This window comes from Balaenoptera acutorostrata, chromosome 9 (genome assembly GCF_949987535.1).
Source record: "Balaenoptera acutorostrata chromosome 9, mBalAcu1.1, whole genome shotgun sequence".
NCBI lineage: Eukaryota > Metazoa > Chordata > Mammalia > Artiodactyla > Balaenopteridae > Balaenoptera > Balaenoptera acutorostrata.
The window spans coordinates 99,030,952-99,052,804 of NC_080072.1; the positions used below are offsets into that span (position 1 = coordinate 99,030,952).

At 49.5% G+C, this 21,853-nt stretch overlaps 5 protein-coding genes across 11 annotated transcripts; 3 read left to right on the forward strand and 2 right to left on the reverse strand.

Annotated features, from left to right (window-relative positions):
- The first annotated feature begins 19 nt into the window (after positions 1-19).
- CENATAC (centrosomal AT-AC splicing factor) lies at positions 20-8,775 on the forward strand. 2 transcript variants are annotated; one of them, XM_007196638.2, is made up of 11 exons: positions 20-182; positions 325-488; positions 911-1,009; positions 4,689-4,755; positions 4,834-4,896; positions 5,228-5,292; positions 5,445-5,550; positions 6,556-6,586; positions 8,190-8,279; positions 8,352-8,484; positions 8,568-8,775. In XM_007196638.2, exons 1-11 carry the CDS (start codon positions 63-65, stop codon positions 8,629-8,631), a joined length of 1,002 nt encoding a protein of 333 aa, XP_007196700.1. In that variant the 5' UTR covers positions 20-62; the 3' UTR covers positions 8,632-8,775. The 2 variants fall into 2 exon arrangements, with proteins under 2 accessions (XP_007196700.1, XP_057409105.1); XM_057553122.1 differs by lacking the exon at positions 4,834-4,896.
- LOC130708856 (enhancer of rudimentary homolog) lies at positions 2,731-4,669 on the forward strand. Its single transcript, XM_057553124.1, is given in 2 exon segments — positions 2,731-3,458; positions 3,461-4,669. Coding segments are annotated over 2 exon segments (360 nt in total). The 5' UTR covers positions 2,731-3,403; the 3' UTR covers positions 3,766-4,669.
- On the reverse strand, positions 8,741-10,609 carry RPS25 (ribosomal protein S25). The gene is made up of 5 exons (XM_007196637.3): positions 10,454-10,609; positions 10,116-10,211; positions 9,375-9,558; positions 8,886-8,984; positions 8,741-8,790 (listed from the first exon to the last, which is right to left on the reverse strand). The coding sequence occupies exons 1-4, from the start codon at positions 10,454-10,456 to the stop codon at positions 8,890-8,892; spliced, it is 378 nt and encodes a 125-aa protein (XP_007196699.1). The 5' UTR covers positions 10,457-10,609; the 3' UTR covers positions 8,741-8,790; positions 8,886-8,889.
- Positions 10,610-10,715: 106 nt separating this feature from the next.
- TRAPPC4 (trafficking protein particle complex subunit 4) lies at positions 10,716-13,614 on the forward strand. The gene is made up of 5 exons (XM_007196636.2): positions 10,716-11,140; positions 11,304-11,478; positions 12,099-12,202; positions 12,848-12,974; positions 13,256-13,614. The coding sequence occupies exons 1-5, from the start codon at positions 10,966-10,968 to the stop codon at positions 13,332-13,334; spliced, it is 660 nt and encodes a 219-aa protein (XP_007196698.1). The 5' UTR covers positions 10,716-10,965; the 3' UTR covers positions 13,335-13,614.
- A 940-nt stretch (positions 13,615-14,554) lies between these two features.
- Positions 14,555-21,046, reverse strand: SLC37A4 (solute carrier family 37 member 4). 6 transcript variants are annotated; one of them, XM_057552199.1, is made up of 10 exons: positions 20,986-21,046; positions 19,406-19,747; positions 18,303-18,535; positions 17,755-17,998; positions 17,102-17,260; positions 16,769-16,854; positions 16,140-16,253; positions 15,877-15,942; positions 15,372-15,510; positions 14,555-15,261 (listed from the first exon to the last, which is right to left on the reverse strand). In XM_057552199.1, the coding sequence occupies exons 2-10, from the start codon at positions 19,551-19,553 to the stop codon at positions 15,095-15,097; spliced, it is 1,356 nt and encodes a 451-aa protein (XP_057408182.1). In that variant the 5' UTR covers positions 19,554-19,747; positions 20,986-21,046; the 3' UTR covers positions 14,555-15,094. The 6 variants fall into 6 exon arrangements, with proteins under 6 accessions (XP_057408182.1, XP_007196701.2, XP_007196702.2 ...); XM_007196639.2 differs by lacking the exon at positions 20,986-21,046 and adding an exon at positions 20,833-20,942; XM_007196640.3 differs by lacking the exon at positions 20,986-21,046 and adding an exon at positions 20,367-20,631.
- Between the last annotated feature and the right edge of the window lie 807 nt (positions 21,047-21,853).

Here is a 21,853-nt window from a genome sequence, read left to right on the forward strand (position 1 = left end):
GGTTAGAGGTCACCGGACGGCGAAGGAGCGGCTGCGCGTCGCGGATCCCCAGTCCTGGGTAGATGGCGCCGGCGGAGCGCTGCACAGTTTGCCGCCAGACCTTCTTCTGCGGCCGCGGACACGTCTACAGTCGCAAGCACCAACGGCAGCTGAAGGTGGCTTTGGAGCGGCTTCTGCCTCAGGTGCGGACGGGAGGCTGGAGGAAACCCTGGACAGGATGGGGCGGGAATGCGGGCGGGGCTGTGAGGGCCCGAGGGGGTGGGATCTGGGGGTCCCGCCGGGGTCCTGCTTAGCCTCTTCCCCTTGCTACCCTCTCCGCGGCAGGTGGAGGCCGCCCGCAAGGCCGTCCGCGCCGCTCAGGTGGAGCGTTTCGTGCCCGAGCACGAGCGGTGCTGTTGGTGCCTGTGCTGCGGCTGTGAGGTGAGGAAACACCTGAGCCACGGAAACCTGACCGTGCTGCATGGGGGGCTGCTGGAGCATCTGGCCAGGTGAGCGCCGGGCCGGGAGCCGCATACAACAGTCGTGTACATTTGTGGGAGGGAGAGTTTAGGGTGGGTGAGAGGAAGAACGCTTTTGTGATTTGATTGAGTCATCTTGTAGGCATTGTCAGCCTTGAGGGTAGCGGGCTTACGGCTGCCATGGTCCCAGTGGTGTTGGTGGTCTAGCTGGGAAAGTCAGTTGGGCAGCTTGCTCAATCAAGGTTCCCTCCCATCACTTCCTCTCAGATTCTCACATTTTTATTGGAAGGGGGAGACTGGAGATCTTGAAGAGACTACTATCAGTATTCTTCTCTCAGCCTTGCCCAGAGACAGAAACCCAGATGTCAGTTTGCATTATTTATCTAATGCCTAGATATCTGTGTAATATTCTGTAATCTATCATTGAGATTACTTGTCCTTTCCATTCTCAGTCCAGAGCACAAGAAAGCAACCAACAGATTCTGGTGGGAGAACAAGGCTGAGTTCCAGATGAAAGAGAAGTTTTTGATCTCCCCCCAGGATTATGCACGGTAAGTCACTACTTCACATGATGAAGTAGCAGAGTGTGGATTCTCTGGGCCTGTGTCAGGTACTGGAGCTTCCTCTACTACTTGGGAAGTTTAGTAAGGACTTCATTAGTAACCATTGTCTTTGTAGCACTCATTATCCTAGGCACCATATTGGACACAAAAGAAATATGAGAGTCCTTGAAAGGTTTATAGTCTAGTTGTGGGGTGGGGGGGGGATTTACAATGTATTTAGCAAATAGAGAATAGTGTATAATTAAAGCTGACCATAATCAACTACTTAAATGTATGACACAGAAACTACTAAGGTTCTTTAGGAGAAGATGCTTTTTATAGTGTGCAAGAAACTGGTGCTCACCCAGTGCTCACTTTTCATAGTTTTAGACTCTATTTTAACTGGCCTCGGAGGACCCCAAGGAACTGGAGTGCAGGAAGCTGGACAGCACAGAGAGGGAGTGAGCCCTGCCTGCCTCAGGGAGAGGACTCAGGCAGCCTCACATCATCACTTCTATTGGGACCATACTGAGATTGTGGAGTGTGGAACCCAAGGGGATCCCAAAGCCAAAGTTAAGAAAACACATGGTGTTTGTTATTTCTTTCTACCCAGTGTAGAGAATAATGAGGAAATAAGAAATGCCTAAATCCCACCACCTTGCCTTAAAATCTGTGGTTCAGACTGGGAGGAGGTAAGAAACTGAGGCCACTCACTCCTCACACACTGGCTCAGCTCCGTATGGTTTTTGGTGGGTGAATAAAGGATAGTTGAGCAGCAAAGGTTATAATTGAGAATTATGAGGATGGACTCTTTGAACTTTTTATTTAAATATAGTTTGACTTTTGAGCTTTATGAATTTCAAGCTCACACAAGACAAGGCCAGGCCAAGCCTGACTGATTTGACCAGTAAAGATACAATGAACCACTTTTATTATTTTTTTAACTTTTTTTTTTTTTAATAAATAATTTTATTTTTGGCTGTGTCTGGTCTTTGTTGCCGCGCGCAGGCTTTCTCTAGTTGCGGCGAGTGGGGGCTACTCTTCATTGCGGGGCGCAGGCTTCTCATTACGGTGGCTTCTCTTGTTGCGGAGCACAGGCTCTAGGTGTGCAGGCTTCAGTAGCTGTGGCTCGCAGGCTCTAGAGCGTAGGCTCAGTAGTTGTGGCACACAGGCTTAGTTGCTCCGCGGCATGTGGGATCTTCCCGGACCAGGGCTCGAACCCATGTCCCCTGCATTGGCAGGCGGATTCTTTTTTTTTTTTTTTTTTTTTTAATTAATTAATTAATTTATTTATTTATGGCTGCATTGGGTCTTCGTTTCTGTGCGAGGGCTTTCTCTTGTTGCGGCAAGTGGGGGCCACTCTTCATCGCGGTGCACGGGCCTCTCACTATCGTGGCCTCTCTTGTTGTGGAGCACAGGCTCCAGACGCGCAGGCTCAGTAATTGTGGCTCACGGGCCTAGTCGCTCCGCGGCATGTGGGATCTTCCCAGACCAGGGCTCGAACCCGTGTCCCCTGCATTGGCAGGCAGATTCTCAACCACTGCGCCACCAGGGAAGCCCGGCAGGCGGATTCTTAACCACTGCGCCACCAGGGAAGCCCTAATCATTATTTTTAAAGATTAGTCTTTTTAGTTATTTGGCTGCATCGGGTCTTAGTTCTGGCATGCAGGGTCTTCATTGCAGCATACAGGCTTCTCTCTAGTTCTGGTGCGCGCAGGCTCCAGAGCGTGTGGGCTTAGTTGCCCTGTAGCATGTGGGATCTTAGTTCCCCGACCAGGGATCAAACCCAAGTTCCCTGCATTGGAAGGGAGATTCCTAACCACTGGACCACCAGGAAAGTCCCAGTGAGCTTTTAGATTCAAGCAGTTTGTTACATAGGCAGTGAAAAGAGTAAGCCCAAAGTGCCAGCTTCCCAGGTTGTCCAACACACCAAAAAGGACCATACTGATACAAATAGGGCTGGATGACTGCAGTGTGAGCTGTGCGGTACTTTTGCTGGGGAGCCAAGTCTAGACTGCAGCTACGTGCTTTATATGTACAGCTCTAATCTGAGAGCACAAAGTCCCATACCCCATCAGAACTGGGAGTTGATGAGAAACTCTTTCATAATGGTCTCCCATGAGATAGGGAAGACGAGTGGGAGATGGCCTCCTAGCAGTTCCTTTCAGGCCTCCCGTCCTCTTGTGTTCCAGGAGGATCACACAGACCTTCAGCCAAAACTCTAAGCTGCAGTTCAATGCTTTGCCTGTAAGGATACGTGCAAGGCTGCCAGGGCACCTTGATAGAGCCGTTCCCCTACATAAATGTTTTACATATTAAAATTAGGCAAAAAGGCTATAAGCTCGTGTGCGGTGGCGGAGTCGGCATAGTAGTCGGCAGCGGCTGCAGCAAGAGTTTGGCACTATGTCTCACACCATTTTGCTGGTACAGCCTACCAAGAGGCCAGAAGGCAGAACTTATGCTATTAATCTGTGAATGAATGCATGGAAGGTGTTTGTAAAATGTATGAAGAACATCTAAAGAGAGTGAATCCCAACAGCCCTTCTATCACGTATATCAGTCAGTTATTTAATTTTATTGATGACCTGGAAGACCTCAGCTGCCTTGTTTACCGAGCTGATACCCAGACATACCAGCCTTATAACAAAGACTGGATTAAAGAGATCTATATGCTCCTTCGTCAACAGGCCAGGAAACAGTTGAGTTTGGAAGCATTAGGGGGATGGGGGTGGGCTTGGAACACAGGTGTGTACAGAGTGCTGTAGTAGAAGTTTTGTATTATAGTAATCCAGTTTCCATTTTGGTATACACTAGCCAGCGTTGAATGTATTAGATGAAATGTGAGGATCTTGTTCAATCTGAAACCCCTTTTGCCCCCTTCTCCCCCTCCCTTTTTTTTTTAACTTAAAACATTTTTATGATGATTTAGATGGAAGCTGGTTTTTGTCAGTTACTGTTGGTTCCAGTCCTTCAAACTGTTCATATCTGCTTTAACATTCACGGTACTGACCCTTCTTCAAATCGGGGTGGGGGGTGGTGACGCGGTTTAGTTACGTCCTCAAGACAAAGTCTTAGTGAAAAACAAATAAATGTCCTTTAGTTATATTTTCAAAAGATAATAATAAAATTAGGCAAAGTTATATTAATTATATATCAATTGATAACAATGACGAAAGAATAAGAATTCAAGTAACATTTGAACACAAAAATCTGACTGTACACCCTTCGAAGGTTTTCTGAGGACTAATGAACTGCAAAGAAATCCTGAGCTTTGCTTAGTAGTCTTATTGTTGATAGCAGCATTGATGTTATTCGGATACCTTTGTATTGTAGGATAAAAACAACTGCAAATATATTGTTGTCCCAAATATGGGACAATTTGGACATCAAGAAAAGGAAATTGATTTTCTTAAGTATGGTAATGGTTTCATAGGCTGTTCCTGTTCCCAGGAGATGCATGCTGAAAAATTTAGAATTAAGTCTCATGTTCTTGGCAGAAAAGAAATGTGTTTATAAGCGAACTGGAGCCAGTATGGCAAAATGTTAACAGTGAATCTGGGGGAGAGGTACTTGGGTGTTCATTGTACTGTTTTGTTTCTGGGAGTTTGACACTACTCAAAATTCAGAGAAGAATGATCTACTGAGGATCTTTTCACAACTGGCAGGGACTTGCCCTTTTTCTTTTTAGATTCAAGAAGTCCATGGTGAAAAGTCTGGATTCCTATGAGGAAAAAGAGGATGAAGTGATTAAAGAGGTGAGTTAAAGGAAAGGCCTCTGAAGGACCCAGCCCCCCCACCATTTTGTACCTATCTAAGCAGCCTCCCTCCCACAGATGGCAGCTCAGATCCGTGAGGTGGAGCACAGCCGGCAGGAGGTGGTTCGGTCTGTCTTAGAGGTTGGTTTCCCTCGGAGGAGCCAGCGCAGTATCCAAATCCACTGATTCCTGCTTCTCCCAGGTCCAACATTTCACCTACCAGCTCTTCTTAGAATTCATGGACTCCATGCTTCATCAGCTCGGCTTAATTCCCTTACCTGCCCACCAGGGGGCAGGCCTTTGTCAGTGGAGATGATGTGGGCCAGGCTGGGAGGGAGGGAGGGAGGGAAGTTTGCAAGATATGGGCAGCACCCTCAGTATCTCAATTTGTTTACTTCTGGAGGGTGGGAGCATGGCCTAGGCAAATTCTTAAGCATCCTAGACACATTTATTTTTCCTGAATCAAACTCAGCCTCAGACAGTGCCAGACCCAGAAGAGGGCTCTTCGGCACCTGGAAGCTGGAACGGGACAAACAGGTAAGATTGTTAGGAAACCTCTTATTGGGAGTTCTGACATCTCTTAGAACATTCTGTAACTCTGGCTGGGAAAAGGGAACAAATCTCATCTTTGCTATCCTCATGGCTCAAGGACCTTGTCTGCCAGCCTGGCTCCTGTTTGTCTTTTTCAGCCAAGTAGCCTCCACCTCACAGCAGCCCTCATATGTGGACCTGCCACCAGCCCCAGAGCTTGACTGGATGGAGACAGGACAACCTCTGACATTCATTGGCCATCAGGTACAATGGATACGAAAGTTGGGAAAGGGCCTATGCCCCCTCAGTTCCCAGGACACCCGTCTCTCCTGGCTTTTCTGTGTATTCTGGCCATTCCTGTCTTAGCAGGCTTTTCCCTCTTGCTGCCCTGTCCCATAGTATCACGTTCCCAGACTTTTTCCTCACCCTCCATGGTGATCTTATCCACACACTGCCCCAACTGCCACATAGGAGTACCAACTCCTAAATCTCATGCTGTGCAGAATTCATAGTTCCAGCTCAATACGGGACATTTATAGATACCCCGCAGGTACCTGAAGCTAACCCCTACCACTCCTGTGTTTCCATTAACTGTAGTTGCAGATTCTTATCCCCTCCTTTCTTTCATTTTTCACATTACCTCAATGAGTATGTCTTATCTATTTTATCTCCTGAATACAAGCTGGTCTCTATTCCACCTTCGAACAATTCCTACTACTGCCATCTTGTCCCAAACACAACAGAAAATAATTGCATCACCTGCTTTCTTACATTCTGTCCTCCAGCTGCACTGTGCTCCTCCTTGCTTTTGAACATGTAATTGCCATTGTCTTAAATGATATGCTTTCCTTCCCTCATCATCTACTTAACCCTCACCTTCCTTCAGCTCTTAGCTCGAATGTCACTTTTTCATGGAAAACGGTTATAAATGTATGTAGCCCCATGTAAAAAGCTGTGAATGTAATTTGTATAATTCATACTTAATTCTCTTTCCCAGTAGTATGTATGCTAAGAAAAGGGTTTCGTTTACCTACCATCTAGTTGGCACTTATTTTTGGACATTTCTGCTACTAAGACCTTGAGTCTGGTGAGGGCAAGACTGTCTTTCAGTGATTTACTGTGCTCTGCAAGATTTAACATCAACCCAGTGCGGAACTAGCAACATGGCAGTGGTTCCATCCACCTCCTGTAAAATTTCTTCCTCTAGGCTACGAGTATCCTATCATCTCTTGGCTTTCTTATGATTTTTCCCCCCATTTCCAACTACAGGATACACCAGGAATTGGTAACATCCACTCAGGTGAGACCCACGGCAATGTTTCTCAAACTGTAAGAAGCTTTTTTTTTAAGAAAATAAAGTTGATTAAGATACAGCACTGTCAGTGAACTTGGGATCTTTGAGACACACTTGAGTTCTAGGCCTTTCATTGGTAGAAGGGTATCGAAGACACGTATGTCAAATGCATCTGAGTAACTCAGGAAAGTAACAGATGTACATTCACCTGCTTACTGGATTTTTTTTTTTTTTAACTTTCAGATCTAAGGTGTTTTAAAAGTTAGAAAATGTCAGACATGGTAATTCTTGTAAGGGTTTTTGTTCAACCACTATATGAGTGTTGTGTTAAAATTTTTTTTGAAATAATACACTTAAGAGTGAAAATAAAAAGAGTATAAACAACAAGGTCCTCCTGTATAGCACAGGGAACTATATTTAATATCCTGTGGTAAACTATTATGGGAAAGAATGTGAAAAAGAGTACATATATAACTGAGTCACTTTGCTGTACAGCAGAAATTAACACAACATTGTAAATCAACTATACTTCAATAAAATAAATTTTAAAAATAAAACTCGTTGCAATTGAAGGCCAGAGAAATTTTTATACCCTACACAGTGCCCACCATGGCATTAGCCATGCTACAGCCACTCGTCTCCTTGTATTTCAACTAAGAGAAAAAATACTTTGCTTGAAAAATGGAAGATTACAAACTTTAGCATAATAAACTTACGTTTTTCCAAAGTAAAGCAGCATCTAATAAAGGATGTGTATTCTCAACATATGAAAACCTCTCAACACTCAATAAAGGCGTATAAAAAGATGCTCATCAAAATGGCTAAAACTAGGGACTTCCCTGGCGGTCCAGTGGTTAAGGCTCCGCACTCTCAATGCAGGGGGCACGGGTTCAATCCCTGGTCGGGGAACAATACCACATGACACGTGGTGTGGCCAAAAAATTTAAAAAGGCTAAAGACTGACCATTTATATATGCAGGAACTCTCATACACTGCTGGTGGGAATGCAAAATGGCATAACTACTTTGGAAAACAGTTTGGCAGTTTCTTAAAAAGTTGAAAAAAACCTCAATGTGCCTCAGCAAATGAACACTTCAAAAAATACTCAATAACAAAGAAGGAATGATTGAAAACACACGTCTAACACAAAAACCTCAAAGTAACTATGCTAAAAGGCACACAAGGGTACATAATATATTCCATTTATACAAAATTACAGAAAATGCAAACTAACCTATAGCAACAGAAAGCACATCAGTGGTTGCCTGGGAAAAGGGGTATAAGGAAGGTGTGCTAGAAAATATTTTAAAGGGGCACAAGGATACATGGTGATGATTTCACCCCAAACATTTCAAATTGTACGCTTTAAATGTGTGTAGTTTGTTTTATGTCAGTCATGCCTCAATACAGCTTATTAAGTATCAGCACGTTTTAAATTAGCCTAGGCCCCTCAACTTCCCATGGTCCAGAATTCCTGGGTTTTGCTTACGAACATTTATAGTTTTCAGTTAGGTAGGAACTTATAGCTAGGTATGTTCCACAATAGCCTGAAGGTTAAAAACTTTTTCTAAGTGCTTTGATTTCTGCTTAAAGGGTCTTCCTTTTCCAGGTGCCACACCTCCCTGGATGGTCCAAGATGAGGACTGTAGCTCTGGGAACCAACAAATAGGACCCTCCTATGAAGAGTTTCTCAAAGAAAGTAAGTTAACTAATTCAGAAATGGTGATGGGTTCTTTAAGTCTTCCTACTGAAATAAAACTGCTTATTGTAGAGGAAAAACAGAAATTGAAGAAACTCCCACCAGACAGAGTTGGGGCCAACTTTGATCATAACTCCAGTACCAGTGCAGGCTGGCTGCCCTCTTTTGGCCGGGTCTGGAATAATGGACGCCGCTGGCAATCTAGGTATGGGCCCAGTGTCAGGACCCCAACCCACTCCCCCTTGGAGATCTCACCCTTCGTCCTGCTAACCCTTCATTTCTTTTCAGGCATCAATTCAAAACTGAAGCCGCAGCAAGAAACAAACAGCAGCCACATAGAAAGAAAAGTTAATGGTTTCCTAATACATTTTCAACCACTGTAATGCTCAAAGCCAAACCAACAAACCAATACCTACTATTATCCTTTGTAACTGCCTTTCTTAGGAAACAGACATGCCCACTTATTTGATTTAATAAAGTTTTATTTTTCAAAATATACAGCTGGTGGGACCTGTAAAAAAAAAAAAATATTCAAGAATCAGAACTATAGAGCCTTGTGAAGGAATGCATACTTCCTACACCATGAACCCCTGGGTTCTTGCTCACCTGTTCATGCATCTTCACCAGCAGCTGGAGCATCTCCACCCTTGGTATTTCTGGTGTAAATTACTTGAGCTCTGTGCTTTGAAACCAGTTTAATAAGTCCTAGAAAGAAATTATAAATTTTTCACACAGTAGTACTATGAAATACTTAATCAGACACTAGAAATATTTGTTTTACATCCCATCCCAAAACAGAAATGCTGAATTTAAGCATGAGTTCAGGAGACATGCCTACATTTCTTGGTTATAATCTAATTTGACTTATCCTTTTAAAACAAGGGACTCACCACCTGCTCTTAGGATGGCCACCTTCACAGCACTACACTATAACTTGAAAATCACTGTTTCCATTATTGGGCACTAACCAATAACCTAGGTTAACACGTTAGAATTACATTACTAACAACCACCTATTGCATTTAAGATGGCTAACACGGTCAGGCCAATTTAAGGTGCAAAAGCATACAGATCAGTACAACACACCCCTCTCACCTTTACTAAGCAGCTCCTGCAGGGCTGCCCTGGCCAAGGAGCCACGAATCTTCAGTCTCTCAGAGACGACAGCTGGAGTTATAAGCTTATAGTTGGGAACTTCTTTACAGAGTTTGTCATATGTTGCTTTGTCAAACAAGACTAGGTTATTGAGCTTGTCCCGAACTTTGCCTTTGGACCACTTCTGCTCACCAAAAAAAAAAAAAAAAAAATCAGTGCTCCAGTTCTTCCCTCCTTGAACAACCTGCCTCAAAGAATTGTTACTTGGTTTTACGGCTATACTGAGAGAGTGGCTCTATTCCTTGGCCTACAGAGATCCATGAAATTCAGAATTTGCAGACACTCCGCAAATTAAGATTTAAATAATTAGAAAGCCAGAATTCAAAGTAAAAAGAGACCCTGGTTGTCGTTAACGGCATCAAAGACACATCTGGTTGGGGGTGTGGAAAACCTATTATTGAGACTTTCGGATACTGACTGAGCCCCAAGGAACCAATTAAAATAACACTATGTGCTACGTGTCAAAATAAATGCTCTGTACACATCTATTAAATTTCCGAACAGCATATATCACCCCATTTTCCAAATGAGGAAAAAACAGAATGGTGATAAGAGCATAAGCTGTAATAACCTGACTCTAGACCCCACAACCTTACAAGCCATCTGCTAGGTGTCAGTCAATATATCGATAAGGGACGGGCGCCCGCAGCCTCCCTCAACGTTCAAGCGACTCACTCCTACCTTCTTTTTGGCCTTGCCCCCAGATTTGTTCACTGGGTCTTTGTCTTTCTTGGCCGACTTTCCGGCATCTTTCTTCTTCTTGTCATCCTTGGGCGGCTACAGAAGAAAAGCGGGAATGCGGCCAGGTCTCAAGGCAGCCCCACGCTCCCCCTACGCCTGCGCCCCACCCCCCCACCCCCGCCCAGACCCCACTGCCGGAGCACATGGGGGAAGCAATAGACCGCCCGCCTCGACACGCGGCCCGGCAGTTCTGGGAGCCCTCCTCCGATGCCGCCCCAAATGCGCGCCGACATCGCCGGCTCCCAAAACCACGCCGGCTGACCCCGAACAGAGCTCACCATAACGAAGCCGAGAGAGGAACTGCTACCACCTCGCTTCGCTAAGATGTCGGACAAAAAGGAAGTACGTTTAGCGAAGAAACCCAGAAACCTCCGCCTGCAGCGAGTGCTTCCGGGGCAAGGGGCGGGACCGCGCGGTGGAAGTCCGGAGGCTCAGGCCTGACTCAGGCCCGGAAGTGGCTGTGGGCAGTGTGACCTCATCCCGCAGCCGGAGGCACTCGAGGCTGCCCCTACCTTTTGTGCTTTGCAGCTAGTTGTGAGGCAGTCACACGTTGCTGTTTCCTGACACTAAAAACCGGGGAAAAGGGACGGAAAACAATTTTCTAGACCCCGACAACTAACTTCCCGGCATTACTGACAGCCAGGCGTGCTCCAAGTGCGCAAGCGCCGCAGCGGGCCGCGCTCCGGGGTCGAGAGGGGAAGCGCGGCCGGGGCGCCAGGGGCAGGTCCTGTGCTGCGGTTCCGGGGCGGAGCCGGGAGGGGGAGGCAGTCCCGCAGTCGCGGCGGCAGCAATGGCGATTTTCAGTGTGTTTGTGGTGAACAAAGCTGGAGGCCTCATTTACCAGTTGGACAGCTACGCGCCACGGGCCGAGGCTGAGAAGACTTTCAGTTACCCGCTTGATCTGCTGCTCAAACTGCATGACGAGCGTGTGCTGGTTGCCTTCGGCCAGCGCGACGGCATCCGGGGTGGGTTAGGCTCGGGCCCGGGGGGCGGGGCCCAGTGCCGCCGTTGTGGGCAGGTGTCTTTGGGCGGGGGATGGAGGGGGTGAGGAGTTGGGGCCGGGTCCATTGTCCCCTTGGCGGGATCCCCAAGCTGAGGCTTCGTTGACGCTTAGCCTCGGCTCTGCAGTGGGCCACGCAGTGCTGGCCATCAATGGTGTGGACGTGAGCGGCAAGTACACGGCCGATGGGAAAGAGGTGCTGGAGTACCTGGGCAACCCTGCTAACTACCCGGTGTCCATTCGATTCGGCCGGCCTCGCCTCACCTCCAATGAGAAGCTCATGCTGGCCTCCATGTTCCACTCGTAAGTCTCACAAGCCTTCCTAGATTTTTGTCGGTCTGCACTTGGCTCACAGACTGGCTGTATTAGTGTGGTTCTGCGCTCAGAGACTTCCTGAGCGGCGGTGCTTACCTTCCTCCTTCTAAATCGTCAGTTCTTGTGTCATGAAAAGAATTGATCCAGTATGACTAGGCTGTAGGTAATGCTGGCAGTGGTGTGATTTTGTTTGCCTAAGTCACCTCTTTTCTGAGTCTTAAGTTTCTTCATCTTTAAAGTAAGGCAATTGAGCTAAATGATCTTTAAGATCTTTTCTTGCTGTCAATTATGGTATGAGATGTGCTGGATATGCATAGTTATGGGGTGAGTAAACGTGGTACATAGTCCCAGAGTGTTAATTTCACCCAAAGTTTTCAACGTACAATGTTTTGTAGGAAAGTATGAATGTAAAATACATGCAGAATTAAAATGAATTTTTAAGAAATTTTGATACTGCTGCCAGGCAGTTCACACTGCTGCTTCTGACTCTCTCAAGCTGTAATTTGAACTCTTCAGAAGATAAGGGTCATTTCAGTGGAAAAGTTCGAGAAGCACTTCTCCCTTATAGCAATGAGGTGCATTCCCAGCTTTGCCTCCTTTGCAAATAGGCTGTTCGCAATCGGCTCCCAGCTGTCTCCTGAACAGGGCAGCTCAGGCATTGAGATGCTGGAGACAGACACATTCAAACTGCACTGCTTCCAGACATTGACAGGTACGCACCTCTAGATAGGCCAAGGGGATGCGATGGGGCAGGTTGGGAGAAGGGATTGACCCAAGTTGGGTTTGGTAAGCAAGGGAGTGTTGGTTAGCCTTTTCTGGGACAACTGCACAGACAGTTACTTGTTTTGTGACTCTATAGCCAATATTTAATCTGACGCCAGTTTTGTCCATGCCACTGAGCGTGCTCAGCCTTGGTTATCCTGTCCACAGATAAACTCACCTTAATGTTATCTCATGTTGCACACGTTTTGGAAGGTGTGTTGTTCCAAAATGAAATTTGAATGCGAAATGGAAATGGCCTTTGGATCGTAACTGTCATTGCATCACTCCCTGAAGGCAGATCATTGAAAACTGCCTGAGTTTGTTCCTTGCCTGGCACTTTCTGCTGAGGGGCCCCCAGGCCAGAAGTAAGCGACAGAGCTAGAACCCAAAGCCTGGTCACTCAGTCAGCTGGGTGATACAACAAAGTCATTTCACTTCTCTGCTCTCACCTGTAGATTCAAAATCTTGCTTTTCGTGCTTTAGGTAGCAATAAGGATAAAATTTAAGTGGGCATATGAAAGTGCTGTACAAACAAAGGACAGCATTATTTGCTGCATTCTCTACCCTTTGGTAATCATTCCTGGTCCCTCTCCAGGGATAAAGTTTGTGGTGCTGGCGGATCCTAGGCAGGCTGGGATAGATTCTCTTCTCCGAAAGATTTATGAGATTTACTCAGACTTTGCCCTGAAGAATCCATTTTACTCCCTGGAAATGCCCATCAGGTATGTGGTCCCACTTCCCAGCTTCTGGTCAAAGCCTCCTTGTTCCCCCTCCCTGTGTGCTTTTCCCCAATGTCATTTTGAAGTGTAGTAGAGTTATTTTTAAATAAAACAAAAGTAACTAGCCTTTTACTTATTTATTTTTTGGAGAAACTAAAGACTTTCCTTGGGGTTTATGTCCTTCTTCAAGCAGAGTTTCCACTGGCTGTGCCTCTGCACCCAAGGTGGGGAGAGAGCCAGGCCTCACACTTTGTCCTTATTTGTGCTTCCTGGGTCTGGCCTAGGTGTGAGCTGTTTGACCAGAACCTGAAGTTAGCCCTGGAGGTGGCAGAGAAGGCTGGAACTTTTGGACCTGGGTCTTAGGCTGAACCTGCAGTGGACCCCCCCCACTCCCCGCATATTCTTGAGAGATCCTGCAACAGGGGTCCTGCTGTTTCCACTCCGATGGAGATCCCAGCGGCATTTGTTAGTGCACTTGAAAATGGGAGGTTGCTGAGCCTGATGACATGTACCGATGCCTGAGCCTTAATACCATGCTCTCTTTCCTCCTGTATCTATCATGGTCCTACTTCCCAACTCTGTACAGATTATTTATGGAGGAGGTAGGCCAATAAATGTTATAATAAACATTCCTTTGATCTCAGTGTTTGCTATCCTAATTGATGGTTTGGGGAAAAAGCCTCAGGAGGGGAGACAGGAATGATAAGGGAATTCTGGGAAAATGAGATACTATGTTCTAGTAGAAAACGAAACAAATATATGTTCATTAAGTGAATGAATGAACATGGGACTTTGAATCAGGAGCCTTGGTCCTAGTTCCAGAATTGCTACTGACTTCCTAGGTGGTGGGTATGGTGGTGATGACGATAATGAAAATGATGATGGAATATTTATCAAGTGCTTATAGCCACGTTTTACTGCTTTATCTCACTTAATCCTCTCCCTTACCTCAGGGGGTACATTCTGTTTCTATTACAGATGAGATTCAGCAAGCAATGTACAAACTCTCTGCCACAAAGTCTCAAATCTAGTTACCAGCAGACTGAGTTTGAACCCAGGCTTTCTGACTACACTGTTATCTCCCTCCATCAAATTACTTAACCTGCCTGGCACCCAGTAGTCTCATCTTCAAAATGTTCATTGAATTATGCAGTATGAAGTTGAAGGCAGTAGAGACATGAGTTTAAAGGAGTCCATCTACACTTCAGCTTTCCCTTCCAGGGGAATGAAGTCTCTCTCTTCTGGGGTGGAAAAAGCATGTATTAAGGGAGTATTTCCCAAAAAAAGCTATCTCTGGCTTGTATTACCTCCCCTTTTTTTTTGAGAAGTACTCTTTATTTTTTTTTTTAATATTTATTTTATTTATTTATTTCTCTATTTGGTTGCGCTGGGTCTTAGTTGCGGCAGGCGGGCTCCTTAGTTGTGGCATGCAAACTCTTAGTTGCAGCATGCATGTGGGATCCAGTTTCCTGGCCAGGGATCGAACCCGGGTCCCCTGCATTGGGAGCGTGGAGTCTTAACCACTGCGCCACCAGGGGAAGTCCCTGTACTACCGTTTTTGAAAGAATGACTCACTGACAGGGTTTAGTATCAAATCTAGTTTTAATTTTCTATAACAAATCTTTCTACTCTCCCACCCATACCCCCCTACTGTACCCTGGGTATTGGTGAGAGTGACCCTCTTCCCCTGGAGTCCAAGGTATTGGCAGGAGCAGTTGCCCCCAGCTGAGAGGCCTCAGGGCAGAGGTCCTAGGCCATTGCTGCCCTGCTGCTGCAGGAGCAGCCTCACCTCAGGTGAGGATGGGGTGGGATGGGGACAGGGCAGGGCCCAAGAGAGGGAGAAGGATATAGGAGACTCCCTGAGTGCAGGGGTTTCCTCTTTGAAGCCAGGAAATAGGAGCTAATGGAGTCCAAGAACAAAGGTTGTCTTTTAAATAGAGATCAGATGGGAAGCTGGGACCTCGTTAGCCACTGATAACTTCCAGTGCCACTTGGATGAGGGAAAGGGAGCAGAAAGGGAAAGTCAAAGGTGCTAGTCAGATAGTCCCCTCCCTCCCTTCCCCCACCCCCATGGAGGGGAGAGGCCACAAGTGGGACAGGATGCCCCAGAGCCTGCACTGTCTTCACTCAGCCTTCTTGGGCACTTGGCCCATCTTGGTGCGGATGTTTCGTAGAAGGAAGAAGGCACCTGTGCTGGCCGCACAGATCACTTCAGCCACCCAGAAGGCTGTGCTCCAGCTGTAATGCTTCGCAATGGTGCTGAAGGGCAACCCAGCCAGAAAGCCGCCCACTGTCAGGGAGGAGGGGAAGAGCCTGAGTCATTGTGAGGATAGAGCCAGTGGGGCTTGTTCCAGCCCCTAGCTGGCTGGTGTGCAAGGCATCAGTGGGGGTATCACTTACCATTGGCCATGAGTCCCACAATGGCATGGGAGGTGCCACACAAGTTGGGAGGGGCACTCTCATTGGCTATAACTCCGAACAAGGCAATGGGACCATAAGAGGAGAAACCAAACACAGCTCCCAACACCAGGATCCAGAGCTGCAAGGGCAGTGCAGGGTAGCATTTAAAGTCTGAGAAAGCCTCTTTTACCTACCTACCCGTGCCAGAGGAGAGAGGAATGCTTGGCCCCAGGAACAACTAATTGTAGTAAAAGCAGACAGTAAGTGACTCCCACACACACCACTTCCCAGCACAGCTGACTGCAGAGCTAGAGGAGTGGGGGCCACATTCAGCCAACCCAGCGGCCTGTGCAGGTAGGGGAGGGAGGTTCAGGAGCCATCCCTCCAAGTGAGATGCTGTCTCTTCTCAGGACTTGTGCAAGCTGGATTGGCTAAGGGCAAGGCAGAGGCGGTAGGACAAAGGTGAGACACACCAAGCGGAAAACCAGAGATAAAGATAGGGCACCTCATGCTCTGTAAAGCCTGTGAGCTCAGCGAGAGGGTGAAGAGCCGGAGTCCAGAAAGCAACATCCTAGAGGAGCATAGAGAGGAGAAGAAACCAGGCCCAGAGTCAAGGAGGGGCATCAGAGTACAGAGGAGGGGAATGGAGGTACAAACAACTGAAAAGGGCAGTCAGAAGCAGAGAAAGACCAGGGAGAGGGAGACAGAGTCAGTGGCCCTTGCTTTCTCATCCTTGTCCCTGACGTGGGCCAGTCCCTGTTTATTTACCTTGGGGGAGTCACTGGTCACAGTTACCCGGAAGAGGTACATGGACACTGTCATGCCAGCCATCATGAACAGCAGCAAGCCATGGCGGGGGTTCCCGTACATGGACAGCCGTGCCTGTGGACACAGTCCAGCAACATCAGGCCCCAGGAGCAGCAGAGAACCCTCACCCCTGGACGCTGACACAGCAGACCTCTGCTGACAGGTCTTTGGCAATCCCATTGCAGTTCTTGGCCCAAGGCAGCTCTGGGAGGCCCTGGGACCTGCTTATTATGTTCTGAGGCCAAACTCCACAACATCCCTTCCTCCACTTGGGGCAGGCTTGGGGACACGTGGTGGCAGGCTGCATCCAGTCCCTCCCCAACCCCAGTTTCCCTGGGGCTGTGGAGAAGCTAGGCGGAGAGAAATTCTGGCTCTCCTTGACATCAGTTAAAACCCTTTCCCCCAAGAGTCTCATCTCCACATCCCTAGCAAAGAAGAGTAGCCTGGAATCATTCCCACCTCACCCAACCTAAACCAGCATATGCCAAGCTGCCTGTGCCCCAGGGCTCCTACCTCTCTGGTGCCTGTCCCAGTCATGCTGGGAAGATTTAAAGGGACCCTCTTCCTTCCCGTCCCTTCTGCCCACTCACCTTGGCCATGGCCCGGTCTGACAGGTAGCCAGCTGCGATGCTGCCTACAAGGCCCCCAACCTCCAGGGCACTCATGTAGGAGCTACCTGCAGTGGGGAGTTGTGGTGGGAAGAGGGAAAGGAAGGGTGGAAGGGTATTACACCTTGGGGTTGTCCCAGACTGACTGAAACCCAGAGAGGTACAAGGTCCCCAAGGGTGACTGGCCACAGCTGCCTGAGTACTGCCCGGCCTCAGGGAAAGAAGAAAGAGGATAAAGGGAAGCGGGTCTGAATTTCCCATCCCCTGCATTGGCTCCTGCTCCCTAGGCCTGCCCCATCCCAACACTCATCTCACCCACGAGGGCTGACTGTCCTCTCTCCTGGATAAGGAAGAACTGGCCCCAGTCAGTACAGCACGTCTTTACTCCAAACACCACAAGGTAGCCAGTGGAGAGCACCCACAGGTAGGGGGTCAGCAGCAGCTGCTGTAAGGTACTCTCGTCCTTCAGGGAGCCTGGGGGTGGGAGGACGCCAGGCCTCAGGACTCTGCTCAGGCTGCCCTGCCCCCACCACTCATTCACTAGCCATAGGGGCAGAGTCCGTCCACATAGCCAAGGATCAGCAGGAAGGTCCCCCTCACCCACTGTTCTGCCTTCTCCTCTCCACTGCAAGTCTCAACGAATGAAAGAGAACCTGAGGACCAGTGGGGATGGAGGAAGGCACCCAAGCCACTTAAGCTTAGGATGCTGTCCACACAGGGAACTCTGGCTCTCTTGTAAGGAAGGACTAGGCTATAACATGAGTCATAGCATTCGTTGACTCTGCCACTTGTCTGGTACTTAACTGCCTCTCAGGATGGAGTTTTATTTACTCCCCACCCACTCTCCATCACCATCCCGACATCCATTAGCTAGTACAGGGCCAGGCATACAGCCAGTCCTCAATGAAAGTCTGCCAGGTGAATGATGAATGAAGGTTCCCTAGGGGTCGGCTTTAGTGCGTACTCACCCTTCTTGCCCTTGGAGGGTGTGGGGTCCAGGTTGCGGAGTCCAACATCAGCAGGTTCATTGTGGATGAGCAGGAGACAGAGGAAGGAGACAACCACACACAGTGCCCCCGACAGGGCCAGCGTGCTGCGCCAGCTATAGCTCTGGGCGAGGATGGTTGCCAGGATGGGGCCCAGCCCTCCAGCCAGGTTCATGCTGGTTGATAGGACGGCCCACCAAGTGCCAAATTGAGATGGCTCAAACCACTGTGGGGCAGAGGGGGACAGAGTAGATGCCCAGCCTACAGTCCATATTGAAGGTGAGGGTCAGGTGGCGCAGACCCAGAAGCTCACATTACAGGGATGAGGGAGAGGGCTCTTCTACTTGGCAGGGCCAATTCCCTCATCTGCCACCTGATCCCACCACGTTCAGCCTTGACAAGCAACAGAAGCTGGGCTGGAACTCCTGAGGAACCTGCTCTGGTTGGGGGTGGAGGTGCCAGCGTGCCCACATGCTCTTTAGGTGTCCTCTCTGCCAAGCTGAACTAGCTCCTTGGAAGCAGACACTCACCTTCCGCAGGACCTTGCCACATGGGGGCCAGCCCAGCCCCTGTGCCAGGCCATTGAGGAACCAGAGAGCAGCAAAGACAGGTACTGCGGAGCTCCAGGAAAAGACTACGTTGACCAGGCCAACCAGGAGAAGCCCAGAAGAGAAGAGCCAGCGAGCACTCATCTGGTCAGACAGCACCCCGCTCACAAACTTGCTGATGGCGTAGGCTGCCGACTGGCTGCTGGTGATGAGCCCTGCAGGGGAGGGGAGCAGGGAGCAGGACACCTGGGGGGTTAGGGGCCAGGGCAGAGGCACAGGAGGGTGGAGGAAGGCATGGGGTCAGGTGTGTAGAGGTGCCTGGCAGGGTGAGACTGGTTCCTTGCAAGAGGAATAGGAGGGGCCTGTGTTGGAATCCTGACATTCATTCATGGGGCCAGGCTACTCCTCCGGCCTCTCCATCAGCACTAGCCCCAGGCTGACCCATGACTTTTCAGCCTCTTGGAGAGTTCCAGCAGCAGCTGTCAGGGAGCAAGACAGCCCTCCTCCATGGGATTCTCATATGCCTGATTTCTCCCTCACCGTGGATGCCAACCCAGTGTCTCTGGCAGTTCTGTTGCCCCATCTCAGAACATGGGGCAAAAGGCTTAGAATTGGAGTCAGGGACCTTATTCCTCCTTAAGGGTAGCCTGCTAGGCCACATGGAGTCATTGCACCAACTCCCCAGTTCCCAGTGCTCACAATGTCAGTGGCCAGCACTCACCCTGTGGTCTTAGCCTGCATCCACACAGGTGCAGAAACCATGTTCAGAATCCCCCTAACACACAGTGCCTCTGGGGACACATGTTAGTCACAGGCGGGCGTGCACACACACACACACACACACACACACACACCAGATAAGCAGCCCTCAGACATGCTTAGACCATACCCACAGTCCTTTACCTGTGCCCACAGACATGGATCTCAGAGCCTCCTCATCCGGCACATGCACTGTCCCCCGGCGTCTGCTGTGCAGACACTCCACACACACTACATGCCTGTACCCACCACACTGCACAAACACCCAACTTGTTCTGCTGGTCCTGTGTTCCTGGGCCCACCCCCCCTGCCCTGCCAGGGCTCACCCAAGTCATCCTTGTCCAGAGGGACCTCCTCCACCAGCGACGGCATGACAAAAGAGAAGGTCTTGCGGTTGAAGTAGTACAGGCTGTAGCCTCCAAACATGGCCGAGAAGATCACAGTCCGGTAATAGCCGTAGCCTCGGGCCGCCATGGTGGGAAAGAGCAGGCCCTACTGGCCGGGACACAGAGCCTCTGACCACGGCTCCTGATTGAGGCTCTCAAGTGCTCAGATCTGCTGAGTTGGGCTTTTTCTGCTCCCTCCTCCACCCAGCCTCCCAGGCTCCCTTCATAGGCACCTTCTGGACAATCATTAAGCCTGGGGTGGCTCCTAGGGAACCCGGTGTCCTGAGGGAGACAAGAAAACAGGAGATTACTGACGCCCAAGCTGTGGGGGCCTGGAGGCGTCCGAGAGGGAGGCAGTGTCCGTGAAACAGGCCAGCACACTGTGTCCCCAGGATTGCTGCCTTTCCCAGCTCTTCCCTGTCCGCCTGCCCGTGAAACCAGCTGTGATTAAAGGCTTAACCTAATTATTTTTGTCGGCTTGCGCTCAGGGGAGGCAGGGGTGGGATGAGTAGAGCTGCCCTCTCTAGCCCGGCTCCCTCATCCACCTACCTTCTCATTCATTCGGCGAAGGTTTATTGAGGGCTTACTGGTTGAGAGGCACTGCACTAGGTGCTGGGTTAGTTTCTACACACACACACACGCACACGCACACACACACACACTCAATCAGACACCTATCCCCAACAACCTCACTTTCAAGTCTTCCAGAACTGACCTCAAGCCCTGTAACTCCTGATGCTTAGCACACGATAGGGTGTAACTGTTTACTGACAGTTGCAGAACGGTAAGCAAGGGGCGGGGGAAGGAAGTTCCCTGCTCAGGACCCACGGTTGCACACCGAAAGCCCCACTAGGGGCAGGGGTCCTGGTTGTGCCACTGAGATGCCTCTGGTCGCCTTTACCCTTGACGTAAGTATGGGCTCCGGTCTGGCAGACTGGGGCTTCAGGGACGGTGACCGGACGCCCCGTGGGCGGGAAGGCGCAGCGATGGACTCCAGGCGCAGTGCCCATGCGCCCCGCTTCCCAGGGCCCCGGCAGCACGACCCCGGCTTTGCCGCTTGGTTGGGAAAGCAATTGGAGCAGAAGGCGTGGGCGCAAGCGGAGCAGGCTGCCCCACGTAGGCCCCGGAGGCCCCTCGCTTCCGGCGCCGAGTGGCTCGGCCAGGCGGGGTGGGGCCAAGCGGCAAGAAGGGGGAGGAGGGAGCGAGGCGGCGAGCTCTCGGCACCTGCCCAGCCCCGTGTCCTCAAGCTACCCAGGACACCCGACTCCGGCTGGGAATAGACGGGGGCCCGAGAGCAGGGGCTGGAGAGGTGCGGAGACCCCAGGACTCGTGCGACAAAAAGGAGAGGGAGCGTGCTGCTCACGGACCCAGCAACTGCCTCCACCCCTGAACCGGCAGCCGCAGAAACTGCTCCTGGTTGGATTTGAAGTTGGGCCTCCGAGAAAGGAGCAGCAACGCTTGAGACTCCCGCTCCAGCCCCGCCCCCAGGCGACGCCCCTCCCCCGCACACCGCCCCCTACCTGAACGGAGGTGGGAGCTGGAGTGGCATGGGGCGGGGCCCGGCGGGCGCATGCGCATGCGCCCAGAGTGGGGCGGGGACTCCGCCTGCGTCTTCCAGTCCGGAGAGCCGAGGCCATCCACAAACGTTTTCGTGTAAGAATGCGGGTCACGCTGGTCGTTGGGCGAAGACAGCGCCCCTTAGGGGCTGGAGTCGTACGTTCCCTTCTTAACTGAAGGCATTCGACAAACCAAATCAGTGAGTGCCTCCAGCTACCAGTTACTGTTCCCTAGTTGTTCACGGTAGGGAAACATCTTGTAAGAGAACACAGTATTTTCTGTAAGAAATTAATGCAGTCCTCAGTAAGCACAATTTGAACATTTATCTGTGGTCAGACTATTGCGGACAGAGTTAAAACAAAATAGCCAGAGTGTTTAAAGTATGGGCCCCGAGTAAAACTTAAATTCGAATCCCGGACGCGCTGCTTCTGACAGCATGACCCTGGGTAATTAATAATCTCTATGAGCCCCAGTTTCTTACCAACCTCATAGGGTGGTTGTGAGGATTCAATAGAAGATTCAGATAGGAGTTCAGAAAATTTAGATAATTGCTTTCACAGAGTCCATCAGAGAATTGCTGAAATAAGTGCTTCAAAGTTGAGAGTAAAGCTCTTTTAGAGTGATGTTAAAAACACAACAGGTCCAAAATGGAGTTGCTTATGCTAAGCCCCACATCACCAAAGGGAGACTTAATTACTGTTTTGGCTCTCCCAGAAGTGGAATCTTAAATAAGTCAATCAGGAATCACCTGGGACTTCCCTAGCGGTCTAGTGGATAAGACTCCGTGCTTCCAAGGCAGGGGGCCTGGGTTCGATCCTGGTTGGGGAACTA